The sequence below is a fragment of the Manacus candei genome, unplaced genomic scaffold (genome assembly GCF_025592945.1).
Source record: "Manacus candei isolate 608988 ecotype Guabito, Panama unplaced genomic scaffold, ASM2559294v1 h1tg000050l, whole genome shotgun sequence".
Lineage (NCBI taxonomy): Eukaryota > Metazoa > Chordata > Aves > Passeriformes > Pipridae > Manacus > Manacus candei.
In genome coordinates this window covers 26,520,958-26,534,912 of record NW_026138098.1, presented here as the reverse complement: position 1 = coordinate 26,534,912, position 13,955 = coordinate 26,520,958, and the positions used below count along the sequence as shown (strand labels likewise).

Below are 13,955 nucleotides of genomic sequence, written 5' to 3'. Positions count from 1 at the left end.
AATTTATCACAAAAGATGCAATGGACGTTTCAGTCAGTTTTTCTTTTCTACCTCATTTTTATTCCAAGATAAACACTGATGTGCAAATTTTATTTTTTTACTTAGAGTATACTCCTATAATACATTGTGTCTCTAGATTACTAAGGACAAGAGAGGGAATCTTTTGTTTAAACCCTTATATTCCCTTTGCATTCTCTACTTGAAAGCCTCCCTTACTCTTTCTATGCATTACCCTTTTGGTGCCTTTTAGATAGTAGGAGGCAAATCAGGTAAAATATGTGGAAGATCCACCAACTACCACAAATAAGGTGTAAGGTATATCATATCAAATTCAAGTATGGTGATATGCAGCTGAGTCCTCCTTTCAGTTTATCTTGGTGTTACTTAATTTAGTGTTTGGTTCTGTTGAACTATTACAGTGAACATAATAGTTACTGCTGAATTACATGAATGCATGTGAGCAGATCTGACCAATATTCATTGTAAAATTTGAAGATACAACCATAAGTGAGGGGGAAAAGTGAGAATTCAGTTATAGACGCACACTGAAAAAAAGAAAAAACCAAACAACACATGTTTCTTATATCTCACTTTTCAATACATTATATAAAGAAAGACAAAAACCCCTTGAATTAGAGGGTTCTACAGTCCATTCTTGTTCCTTTACTCATTTCTCTCTAATTCAGTTAAGTTTTGAACAGCTTGTCACGTCCATCATTTTTCCTGCCCTAGGCTAAATCTCAAAATTACTGTGTCAGGTTCTGTACAGCTTCTGTGCTCCAGCTTGTTCAACAGGGGCAGGAAAAAAGAACTACAACCACAGAAGTAAAAATGAAAACCCCACAGTAGGCAAAAGGATAAAAGTGAACAAGCAGGCCAAAGAGTTTCATCAGGAGGAGAATACTCAGCAAAGTAAAAAAGACAGCAGGAAAAAATTCAAATGGTTTTCTATATAGCTATACAGAAATAAGAGAGAGAGATCTCATGTAAAAATAAAAGAACACTATTTTCATGTGGCTTTTAAAAGAAATGGCAAGGCAAGGTAAAAAACTACAGGAGCAACACTTCATGTTGAAAAACTTAGAGATGTAACACTGAACCTACATTCTCTTGAGGAAAAAAACCCCTGTCTCATAGCTGTGGCAAATAACAACTTAATGTGCATCTCCTCCTTGACCTCTCAGGTCACTGGCAAAGTAAAATCTTAGATTCACATCTGCTCCTGCCTTTCCATACCAGTGTAAACTGTGAGAAGTTGAATTATGCATATTTATATATATTCATTATTGAAGCATTTGTTAAAAGTAACTTTTATGTTTCTTGACACCTTCACAATCAAGTAATGGCCAGACAGTGAGAAGGCTTAAGAGATAAGAAAAAATAATTACCGCCTCATTTTTGCAGTATAAACATAGCTTAGAAACAGATAAATAATATTGAATATGAGCTGGATAATGATTGGAATACTTTTCAGCTTTTTTTCGGGTCCTTTTTGAAAAGGATCACATCTAGCACCACCCAGTTCTATAGTAAATAACTTCATGGCAGAGCTCAGAACTTCAGTCAAAGTAATGGACTGTTTTTTCTCAAAATCTGCCATTTTACTGGTGTTTTTACTACTTCAGTTTGAAGGGGAGTTTAAGCAGTTTGGGAAAATAATGAGAGACTTCCTTTGACAAATTGATTTGATGGTAACTTTAAAGAACCTGCTCTCTCAGAACGAAATTCTGATTCCTCCTCAAACTGGGAGTTTTGGTTGCTGTTATGGAAGAGTTTCTATGTCTTAATACAGTAGGGTAAAGAACTTATCAAAGCAGAATACATTTCCAAACAATGGAATATCTGTGGTGACACACTGACTGGGAAGGAAAAAGAATGTAATAGACTTCTCTCCTTTCTGAGCTTGGATATTTGTTGTTTCTTTAGAATTTAATGTTACCATCCTGTCAGTGCTCACATTGCCTTTATCACCACACGAAGCCAAATTAATGGTATAAGGAATAACCAGTAAAAGAGTCGAGTGATTAGTCAGCTTCCTAGCAGTCATCTGCCAGTTTGGATTCTTTTCCTCTTCTGCAATTTCTGGTGCTCCCTAAATAGTCATATGAAAGATTAATAAATAAAAAAGACACTGGATTTGGCCAGAAAAAAAACCAAAAACCTAAAACCTCCTGAAACTTTGGACAGCTCTCTGTAAAATGGAGCTATTAAGCAGCAGGCAATTTTAGGCTTGAGGCTTAACACTTGCCTAAGAATTTGTCTATTTGATTTCTCTGTGCCACAACCTCACATACTGATCTAATACTGACGTTCCAAGGACTCATCTCTCTCTGTGTGAATTCTAAGGAATCTGTCTGAAAAACAAATGGCATTTAGTTCACATTAAACCTGGGTTTGTTTTTCTTTAAACATTCTTTTTCTGGTCAAAGTGAAACAGCAAGACTGAGAATTCCCAGCGACTGAAGACCAGCTTGTTGAGATGGTGGGAACTGGAGAGGGAGCCATTCAACAGAAAACTGCTTCAAAGTCACTGCTGTACAAACCAACCTGGACGCTGCAGAGAGAGACAGCAAAGGACTGGAACTATTGTTGTTCAGTTTTATCTCCTGGTGGTTGCTGAGGCTCGTCCCCTGGAACAAGTTGCTCAGGCCGGCCACTCTCCCCTTCTGGATGGCGCGCAGGGACTGCCGGCGATACTCGTCCCGCGCCCGGCGCGCTTTGTGGCTTCTCTCCTCGTCTGCGGCCTTGGAGCGGCGCACTGGGGGGGATGAACGGGGAGGGTGGGGAGGAGAGACTTTAGAAATACAAACAGCCATTTACTCCTTTCCTTACAGAGCAACTTACTACCTTTACTCCTTTGTGACCTCAGTTTAAGGGTGTATAAATTACAAGGCATTACCAAAGGCTGGGTGACATTCCTCGTGCTTCAAATGCAGCTCCACCACTAGAAGAAGCCTGCCAGACTCAAGATATCAATGATTTGATCAGTACTGGCAATAACTGAGCCTCTAACATACTGTGATTACATCTGACCTTGCTTTGGCTGTAATAAGAGAAATTCTGCTTCAGGACATCTTTTCCATCGGCAATGCATCAAGTCCTATGTTTCAAGAAAGGATTTTAATTGCTGCTTAAAGTTAAGTTTAACAGAGTTTTTTGCCTCTATGAACATAACTAGAATTGAAGAAGCTACTCCCAAAATTTGCAATTATTAAAACTAACATGTAGTTTGCATTTTTTGTCGTTGTTTTCTTTCTGAAAAGCATATGCTATCTTTGTCACAGTACTTGTAGTCACAGAAGTTCCAACTTGAAAATTTCAGTCTAAAAATGGTTTCAGTAACAATGGACAAATTAGTAACCATTGGAAAGGGCATGCTGATGCTATGGACGGGGTTGTCTCACACTTGAGTCTCTAAAATTGTATATAAAGAACCAGAATCTCTATTGGAAGATTTATTACACACTTAACAATGGCATTGACCAGGGAGTTACCCATTTCTGTAACCTGAAATGAGACTGCTGCTCTGGCCACTGCAGGTCAGGCATCTTTTACTAAAGTTTCTTCATTTTAAAACTAATGTACTAACAATCCTGTCTTTGAAATGGTATAACTTAAATGCACCAAGAATTGTACTGCAAATATTCATCATGTATCAGCACTTTTCTGGTGCCTCAAGCCCCATTTGGATGATTTTTTGAGTCACAAATAACTGTAGGCAGGCAAATTTTTCCAGTGCAAAACACACCCTTAACATCCAGTGAAGCAAATATTAAAGAAGCTAGCTATTGCCTCCAGTAGCAATTAGCAATCCTGCCATGACTATCCTGGCTTAGATCATACCCAGTTCATAAAGTGCACACACTATTTCTTGCTCCACTGTGACTGTACCTGTGACTAGGAATGCATGACATAACACCACACAGTTGCATTTCATTAGGCTGTTTGCATCCCTCTGACTTACACTCCCAATTTAAAGCAAACAGAAATATAAATTGATTTGTCCAAATTATGAGAAGGTTTAATGGAATCAAACAATAAAAGCACTCAAAGCCAAATGAAATTAAATAAAACATTGTGGGTAAACAAGGGAAAGAGAAAGGACCTTTAAGCTTAGATTTATATAATATCATAAGTAGAAAGATATACAGGACTGAAAGCTCATCAAGATAGCATAATAAATGAGTCATAGGTGCTTCATATGTATACAACTGGCAGGATTTCAGTTTCACTTTACATACCCTGTAGTTTTAGATAAACAAAGTAACAAACAAATGTACAGCACAGAAAACATGAGTAACAGATTTCACTATTTATCTCACAGGTCATTATTTTCAAGGGTAGATAATGTCACTTAAATATGCTACTTCAGTGGCTCAAGTATATTAGTTACAACATTTCTTTGATTTATCCTTTTTAAAGTCACTCAGTAACGGCCACTTTAAATATGAACTCTGTCTTTGCAGCACACGGAGAGACTGCAAGGAAGATGAGTGCAATGCAGCTTGGCAAGGCATTTAGAAACTGGTCATTGCCACAATCACAATATACAGATTGAGGGCAGACTGCCTGGAGATTTCTGGGATTCTTCTCTACTGATGTACAGGCTGCCTGGCAATGAAAAAAGCAAGCTACCTTCATGGCCCACTTTCCTCAGCAATAAACACTCCTTTCAACAGACATTCCTGCTCAGTTTTTGCTCGTTAATAAATCTGCACCATCAGAGGCTGGTGACCAGGCTACATTTTCCCAAACTGTAGAGCTTCTTATCACAAAACTATGGGGAGAGGTAGCATAGTTTGCAACTGTTAAATATCGACATTTCAACTTTCAGAAAACCTTTTGAATGTTTATATTTGCATTTATCAACATACCCATACCCGTGTATATGTGTTTGTGTATATGTGTCTGTATATATGTCAGGATAGGGAAGGTTGTATGTAGATTTTTAGATTTATATCTATATATGTATAAAGTCATCTCTTTCACATTAAGAAGAATTTTTATCTGAAGAATTCTATCACTGACCATAGGGATGCATAGGGTCTCTCAATCCATTTTTTTCTCATTACTGGAGTCCTGACTTTCTCCCTCTCCCATTCCTTACAGTTATTCCCTGAAACATCTCTCTCTTTCCCCTATCTTTCAAAGTTGTTCAGTACAGCTTCTACTGTGGACCTGCTCTGCTATGTTATTCTAAGTTACTTCTAAAAGTCTGACTTGTCAGAGGACTTTGCAGGTAAATAATCGAAGTCACTGGCACAAATAACTGGTTTTGGTGACTGGAAATAGTATCATGGATAAAGCCATTGCAGTCAGGAACCTGCAAAAAGGTTTATCACTACATTCCAGACAAAGCAATGTGTGCCACATGAACCATCCTCCCATACTGACACTACCCACAAATTTCTCTATTTTGAGAATGTCACTCAAAGTCTGAAGGTAAATCAGGATCTATTTCTGTAGCAGATTTTTCTTACAATAGAATTTTGTGAATATTCATATTTCTCTCTTTGGCTCTGAACCATCTCACTAGGAATAAGAACTTTATGTCTGGATCTAGTCTAGCACAAATATTTTAAGATAGAAAAAGCCAAAAATCTGCATTACTTGTATTTTCAAAGGCATCATAGCCTTTCTCACAATAAGAAAGCAAAAGTAGTCAGGACTTCTAGGGCTCCCTCAAATAGGAAGAGGTTATTGTTCTTGACCAGCTGTCCTTTCACACCAAACGTATTTCTGGTATGACCCCTGTGCAAAACACTAAATTCAATAGTCAATATTTTCACTAGGGAGATTAGATATGTGAAAAAAATCTTACACTCTGAATCATCACCCCAGCTCCATATATCTAGCATCAAGAATTACATCAATAATAATTTACATATACCTAATCTTCCTTTTATATTACAGAATAACGGAAGGACTGACAAGACAGGGAAACAAGGAATTTCTTAAGCTCACAGGAAATCTACAGTTGAGCCAGGCCCTGTAAGACCAGCTCCAACACCAGTTTTCTCTTCCAGTGCTGGTGATACCAATAACAGGAAACTTTTCCTTCAGGACTTGCAAAATGAAGCACACTTCTGCCCTGCTGGAACTGTAGTTTCTGTAGAAATGCCTGAGCTGCTCATATAGGTTAGGTGTCAATGTGACTGTAGCCTCAGTAGAGCAGGCCAAAAATGGGTTACCTAACCCTCCTGGAAAGCTAACAAATATATCCAAGACAGTTATCATTACTAGAAATGAATAGTTTAAAGCCAGCTCAGACATGTCTATGTGATCTGCAGTGTGAACATACTCTCAACAACAGAGAACAAACCACAAATAGTGTGTGCAACAGCTCTTACAATCCTAGAGGTGGCAATTGCCTCGTTTTCCCTGAAGAGTTTGTGGAAATCCATTATTCCTCTATGCTAACCTAAGCTGTCTTTTGAGAGAAAATGCAAAATTGCCTTCTAAATTTTCGCTTTGGATTGGTAAATCCCTATTAGCAGCCCTGGTAAAGTTCTAATACCAAATCTTTTGATACAGATGAGGATTAATTCATGGTGCACTGCAGCTGAACTTGATCACATAATTTGTGAAAGACTAGGAACTTTCTATTTTCTGTAATCTATTTTGTGCTTTTGAAGAGCTATGAGTTACAGTCAGAGATATGTGAAAGCAGAAAACAACATGTGCTATGATTATACATCCTAATTTTTAAATTATTTTGTTTTGGCTTTACACTCTTGTTAACAATTCTTGGAAGCTTGTTTATGAGCAATTCAAAATGACTACTTAATAGATAAAATCCAATCTTCAGATTTTCTGAGTGCACAGACAAATCACAAAGTGGTTTTTTTGCCTTTCCTAATTGGAAAATAACTTCCCACAAATACTCTGCAATATGGCTCCAGTTCAGCAATCTTTTATCTGAAAGCATTTGAATAATCCCATTCCTATTCAGTAATGCACTCTGAGACCTATTGAAGTTCAGAGGGTACATACTTTATGTTAAGCACTTGCTTAGCTAATGTATAGCTGAACTGGGGACTACTCACTTCAAAATTCAGCATTTTGTCAAATGCTCCTGCCAGTAAACTCACTCACTTAAATTTCTGTGGAAGATAAAGACCAAATGAATTCCTTTAAAAACCAGACAAAAAATAAATTCATAGACACATTTGTAGAAGAACATAAAAATATAAAAGAAGCTATAATGAGTCAGCCTGGTATTCTACTTCCAACAGAGACCAAAAGTGGGTGCTTGGGGAGAGTCATAAGAATAGATCAACTCACTCATCTATGTTTACATTTTTACTGGAATAATTTTTGTCTGCAGATGAGTAAAGCTGGTCAGATGGTATCTGAGCACTTCAGTGCTTGGTGCAGTTTGCAGGGGTTTGTAACTCTACTAACAGAATACTTTTTGCAACATCCAGTCGGATGAATATTCATGCTACAGCTTTTTTCTATTATGTTTTGCAGATTCTTTTTCTGCTTTCACAGACAGAGGTCACATTTAAACACCCTAGAAACCTAAAAAATGGAACAGCCCACAGAAAGATCCAAAATTAATAAGAATATGCACCCTCCTCTGTCAAAGCTTAGCCTTAGTTCTCACTTCTCAGTCTCAAAGAATAAGAGTTTTGAACAGTGGACACTCTGAATCAGCCTTTTTCATTATTCTCATTTGCCAACCAATATACTTGTTCTACTTATTAACTCGCAACTGCCCTCTAAAATAACCCAATATATATCTATTTTATGAAATCAAAGTGTATGATTGCTCTTGCAACATCATATTTCCCCTTTAGTACTAATTTCTTAAGTTATTCTACATTTGTCAGTTACCCTACTAAAAAGCACTAAAATTATGTATTTCAATTAACACAGCAGTTCTATGGGCCTTTATTGTTATCTGGTAAACAGCAGAAGCAAACTGAACCAAACAAGAGAAACTAATATTAGCAACACTTTGCTTATTGCCTTGGCAATAAACAGCTGAGGGATAATGTGATGAGGAGTGATGAATCCCCATCACATTCTAAATTCCATCTACTAAATAAGTTAGTGGTGTCATCAATATCATTGCTGCATTTGCTCTCCACAATAGCTGCTCAAGCCCTGCTGCTCCTCTGCAGTACTGACCCCCCCAACTGTGGAATACAAAGGGCTGACTTCAAGGAGGTAAGATCCAAAGGTGCCTGGCCCTGTTCCTAATGAGCAATATGGTTTCCATTGCAAGAGTGTAGAGGCAGAAGATGTTAATATTACATCTGCTTGTAATTCTCTTATGCATTCATGCATTTATTTATTGCTTAAAAAAAGTGACTATTGGATAGCTTTACCTAACTTCAATAAGTTGTTTCTTGGTGTTCCACAGGTACTTGTGGACAAAATGGAAGGATTACAAAAAAAAAAAAAACCCTCTGGAACTGAAATAAAAACTGAGAAATCTGGTGAACCTGAGGTACTAATTAATTCCATAGCAATTTCCAATGCCCCCATTTCCAGATATTTGCTACTGCCTGTCTGCTGGACATTCTAGCTTGTGCAGTAAAGTTAAGGAAATGAAAGGTGTTAATATGGCTGAGGAAGCTTAATGCAAAGTCTGATAGCATGGTTTAAACCAGCCAGGAACTGGTGTGAGATAAGGCACTGAACACCGCATCTTCATATCTTCAGTTGTCACACCCATTTGCTAATGGAGCACAGTTCTAAGCCCTCAAACCAACTGGGATAAATTGAGACACTGAGATAAGCATAAGAGGATAAACAAGGATGTGATACACTAGTCATTAGTCTGCAGTTAGTTTAATGATAAATCAATTACTGATAACAGCATAAACTCTGGCAGCACAGCAGTTATGGCAGGCTGCAAAGCCCAGCTCTGGTGCCACCACAGAAGGTGCTGAGTTGTTGTTCCCCAGGGCAGCACTACTGTTGCTGACCAGGCTCCACAGCTTGAAATCATGGGAGCTGCCCTTGGACACCTTTAGGACAAGCAGACAGGCCTGCAGGTATCCAGGCACACAGGCTGAAGGTGATACAATTCCTTCAGAGCACCCAGAATGCCTCAAAGCTTACACACGAAAGCAGCACTGGTGCCAGGCTGTACCCACCAGGAGGTGCAGTCACAAGGGTTTTGACAGATCAAAAATGCCAAAATCTTACGTAGCTTATTCCTTTTTCTCTCTGTCTTCTCCCATAACTCCTCTATTGCATTACTGATGTCTGTCTCTATACAAAGAATATTCCTTGAGAAAACGGAAGCAACAGTTTAAATCCTCAGTTACCTCTTTAATGCAATAGTAAGGAAAGATACCTGGTTTCAGTAGTCTTTATACTATTTTGTTTTATTGCCAATTTCAGTATAAAGATAGACTGGACTTAGGGGGGTTTTTTTTAACAACATGGTTGGAAATGTAGGGGTTTTTTCCCTATGTACCATCAAAGAAATGTCAAATACATAGCACTACTCTCTATACTGGGTTGCCCGGTGATGATAATTCTCTACAAAACTAAAGGGTTACTTCTTCCCCAACTCATTCTGCTCTTAAATACCTAAAATACAGAAAGTTACAGTTTTTCTTTCCATATAAATATATACACACAGATTTAGATAATTCTCTGGGAAATAATTACCTTCTGTTTATTGACAGTGTAATATACAGAGGTTTTATTGATAAAAAAAAGCATAGCCTGTTATGAGCTTGGAAAATGGCACCACTGTATCTTACATAGATTTAATTCATGTTGTGCAGAATGATTCACTATCAGATCAATTCCAGGTAATAGCACTTCCATAATTAGTCCTTAGGAACTAATGAAGTGATGACTAAAACCATAAAATAAACTCATTGTATATTTGGAATTTTTTTTTTTACCCCTGTCAGGAAATAAGTAACACTACAGCAATATTTTTTTTCTACTCCATGAGGTATTTCTTGCACAACATATCAGCTCCCTAAAACTCCATTTTTATTATTAGTTGATTAACTTTTGTGTTACATATAATTACTACAATAACCCCACAGGAGCTAATACTTTCCAGTCATTACACTTCCTTTTTCTGCAGAGTAATCAAATCAGTATAGATGTGAGAAATGGAAAATATTCTTCTCCCCCCCAAAAAATGTACAATTCCTCTTGCAAACAAATTTCCTACTTCCAAAGTCAACTGTACAATAGACAGATAGACAGACACTTGGTTAAATATTTAAGCTATTAAATATCATTTATTCATAATGTGGACCTTTACTTATTTACAGTATGAACGTATTCATATACAGTAATATAGTTTAAAACCTTGTAAGGTTTTAAAAATCACTAAAAAAATTAAATTAATCAAAATTATGGTCATTATAAAGAATTTTACAGTGTCTAAAAAGGAACAGTACCTCCATAGAGTGAGATCACCATCATCATAAGAATTTTTTATTTTTTTTTTAGATCAACAATCTAAGTATTATTTACTGTAACCTTTTGGAATGAAGTGAGTTTCAGCACTGATATCATAGCTTCATCTAGTTACCATGTGGAAGCAATTAAAATACAGATGAAGACAGATTTTACCTCTTCAGAAATAGCTATGGACAAGCTGTCAAAATAACTGTTTCCTGAATTATTATTACTAAGCCAAAACTGTTCATTAAGTACTTCAGAAAAAAATTAATGATCTCAGTTACTGTACAAGAAAAATTTTCTGTAAGGCATTGAAACGGGTTCAGAAACACGAAACTTCTGTTTATAAGGTTAAGCTGGTAATTCCTGCCAAAATAATACAGCTTTTTGTACTGCTCCTAGGTAGAAGAGATTTTTGGCAACACCTTTTCCATCCTACAAGTTTCCTTTTGCTTTCAGAAACACATTAATCCCGAGAAGGTGATTTACTCACACTGTTCTTCCCACTCCTGGTCGTCGTCGCTGTGCTGACTGTGCTGCTGAGCTTGCTTGAGGCTCAGATACAACTCCTTTGCTCGGATTTCTTCCTGCTGCCTGATTTGTTCTTCACCCTTTTGTCTTTCCTCTTCTTCTCTTTTCTAGGCAAAAGGAAGTAAGCCACAAGTGACCAAAGAGGAAGAACGTGCCAAAAGCTGGGACACTGCTTCAGTTCATACTGTGACAGAGGAGCTGCATTACCCTTGGACAAATCCCTGTCTCTTCTAACTTTGGGTTTCTTACTTATCACAACAGGCATAATTGAAGTTTTGTACCTGTTAGGAACCTCTGAGGAGAGTATGTTTTGAAATGCACAGCTATCATAGGAATGAGGAACATGTAAGTATCTAAAATCTGAAAAGTATATGGAAAATGTTTTATCTCGTGACTCCAAAGGCTGTATTATCCTACAGTCCATAAGCAGAGCTTGTTTGAAGTCCACATGTAACTCCCATCGAAGATACTGCTGTATTCAAGCACTGCACACATCATCTGCAGAATCTGTAGAATTCAGTAACTATTGCACTAGAACCAGCAATAGTTGAGCACAGGAAAAACAAAACCAAAAAGCAAACAAAACCCCTTGATTACTTTAAACTGGAAAAGAAATTTCAATCCACTGAGACATTCCAGCAATCAGCTGAGCTGATATATTTGAACAAATGTTTCTTAGCTAAAGACTTTGTACTGGTAATTTTTTTTCTTAAGACATGGTATGATGCAGATTCTGAAAATTATGATCAAATGGGATTCTTCCTGCTTTCAAAGGGAAATTAGACATGTTTACCTTCCATTGTATAATATTAGCACACTGTGAATCTTGTGAAAGGGCATATTTCTAAGTTTGAAAACAAACTTTCATCACAGCAGGATCCACAGCATGACCAAAACAATCCATGATCTATTTTAAGTACTACAAATATGAGTGGAGAGATTTAAAAACTGAGGCCAAAATCTACTTCTATTATTCTCTAAACTTAGTCTGTGGGTTCAAGAGATGCAAAATGGAGTTTTCATGATGTTGCTCATAATCCTGCAAAAAGTAACTTGCATTTTTCTTTTTCCATGTAGGTTCTTCTGTTCAGTCTTTGAAGATGCTACTTATCTCAAAGTTCACACTATGTATAAACTTTCGGTATAATTCTGCATCTTTTTAGGATGAAAGGGCAGAACTATCCAAAAGCTATATTAATTCTGTAAAAGTACATATTAATTAACACTTCCCTACAGTAAATATCTTTTATTTGATAATACATTGAAAAAATCCTCATTCAAAGGTTGTCTGTCCTATCTTAACAACTGCCAGGGCACAAACAACAAAGGCAACCCAAATATAGTACTGTGAATGTTCAAACAATGTTGTCTGGACAGGCTGAGGAAGTTGGGGCTGCTCAGCTGGAGAGGAGAAGGTTGCAAGGAGACCTCAGAGCAAATTTCCAGTGCCTGAAGGGGGCCTACAGGGAAACTGGAGAGGGTCTCCTGCTTAGGAACTGTAGTGATAGGACAGGGAGTCATGGCACAAACTGAAAGAGGGGAAATTTAGGCTGGATATTAGTTAGAAATTCTTTACTATGAGGGTGGTTAGACACTGGAACAGGTTGCCCAGGGAACTTATGGATGCTCCATCTCTGGCAGTGTTCAAGGCCAGGCTGGACAAGGCTTTGAGCAACCTGGTCTAGTGGAAGTTGTCCCTGCTCATGGCAGGGGTGGTTGGGACTAGATGACCTTTAAAGTCTCTTCCAATCCTTAACATTCTATGATTCTATGAACAATACAGTAGGTTGCTCTTACTTCTGAGAAAGAAAATCCTAGTATTGTTCTCCCATTGAATTTAATGCTAATATCTTTGATTATTTCTAACATCGTCCTCCCACAGTTATCTCCAGAGCCCTAAAAACACAAATTGAGTGGACAGGTCATTATTTTTGAAAAGTCAGTTATTATAAATAACACTGATTTCAAAGCCCAGCAGCTTCCTTAAGAAAAAAAAAAAAAAGAATCTTTTCTAATATCCCTATAGAATTAGTGATTCCATATTTCAGTCGCTAATAAATAGCTCTGTTCCCTTCTTGGAAAAAGTATGAGATCAGTTATTCTTTATTCTTATGAGGAAAATATTTATTTACTTAGCTTCACTACCTAAAACAATTCAATACATCTAGGCTATCTTTTCAGGAAGATGGACAGACACAAGGGTAATCCTGGGTTATATAATGTTTTATATTCAACCTCTCAAACCATGGAGTAAAATTTAATATAGAGGAAGGAGGAAAAAAATCAATCTCACAGCAGTTTCCCTGAATCACACGGAGTTTTTCTCACAAGCTGGGGTTTTGTTTTTAATGTAGCTGTAATTGAAGCATTTGTAGTAAAAAGATGAAAGAAAAACAAACAAACAAAATACACAATCTAAAAAAAGAAAAAAACCTCCACCAAAAACCAGAAGTCAGGTAGAGTTTGAGCTGTTAATGGAAAGCAGAATGCCTACTAAGAAAATCCTACCCCCACTTTTTTTGTGCTGAAAAGAGGAAGGTTTAAGACAAAGAAGAGACAACAACAAAAACTTAACACTGGCACTTGATTCTGAATTCACCAGAACTTTGTCATACAATTTTCCTTTCTAAAGAAAGACAAGTTTTGATTTCTATTTTTTTAATTAGTGCATGGATGCATGTACAAGTACATTGTACAACTCCTTAAAGGCATGTGAGAAGAAACAACCCTTGCTAGTGTGACCCAGGAAAGAACAGTGATCCTTTTGTCAAGTATGGTTAAACAGTGTATGTATTTACAATGAACAACAACTGGACTTCTCACATTTGCTCCACTGGAAGAATACAGCAACCAGTTTATTTGCTTCTCCCCATGAACTCAATCCTGCACACCAGAGCTGAGAGTGAAGAGCTGTAATAACCTACAAGCATCACCTTCTGTCCAACAGTTAAGAGATTGTACTCTGTGCCGTGTCCCTTTCAGCTCTTCCAGAATAATTAGGAAGCTGGCAATTCAGTACAGTGGCTAAATTG

At 37.3% G+C, this 13,955-nt stretch overlaps 1 protein-coding gene across 5 annotated transcripts in view; it reads right to left on the bottom strand.

The window, feature by feature from the left end:
• Positions 1–13,955, bottom strand: part of SH2D4B (SH2 domain containing 4B) — a 63,171-nt gene that overhangs the window by 28,407 nt on the left and 20,809 nt on the right. For all 5 annotated transcript variants that reach the window (XM_051800943.1, XM_051800944.1, XM_051800946.1 and 2 more), the window contains exons 4-5: positions 10,886–11,030; positions 2,548–2,758 (exon numbers count right to left, since the gene is read on the bottom strand). In XM_051800943.1, coding sequence (XP_051656903.1) covers positions 2,548–2,758; positions 10,886–11,030 — 356 coding nt within the window. The remainder of the gene's footprint in view (positions 1–2,547; positions 2,759–10,885; positions 11,031–13,955) is intronic.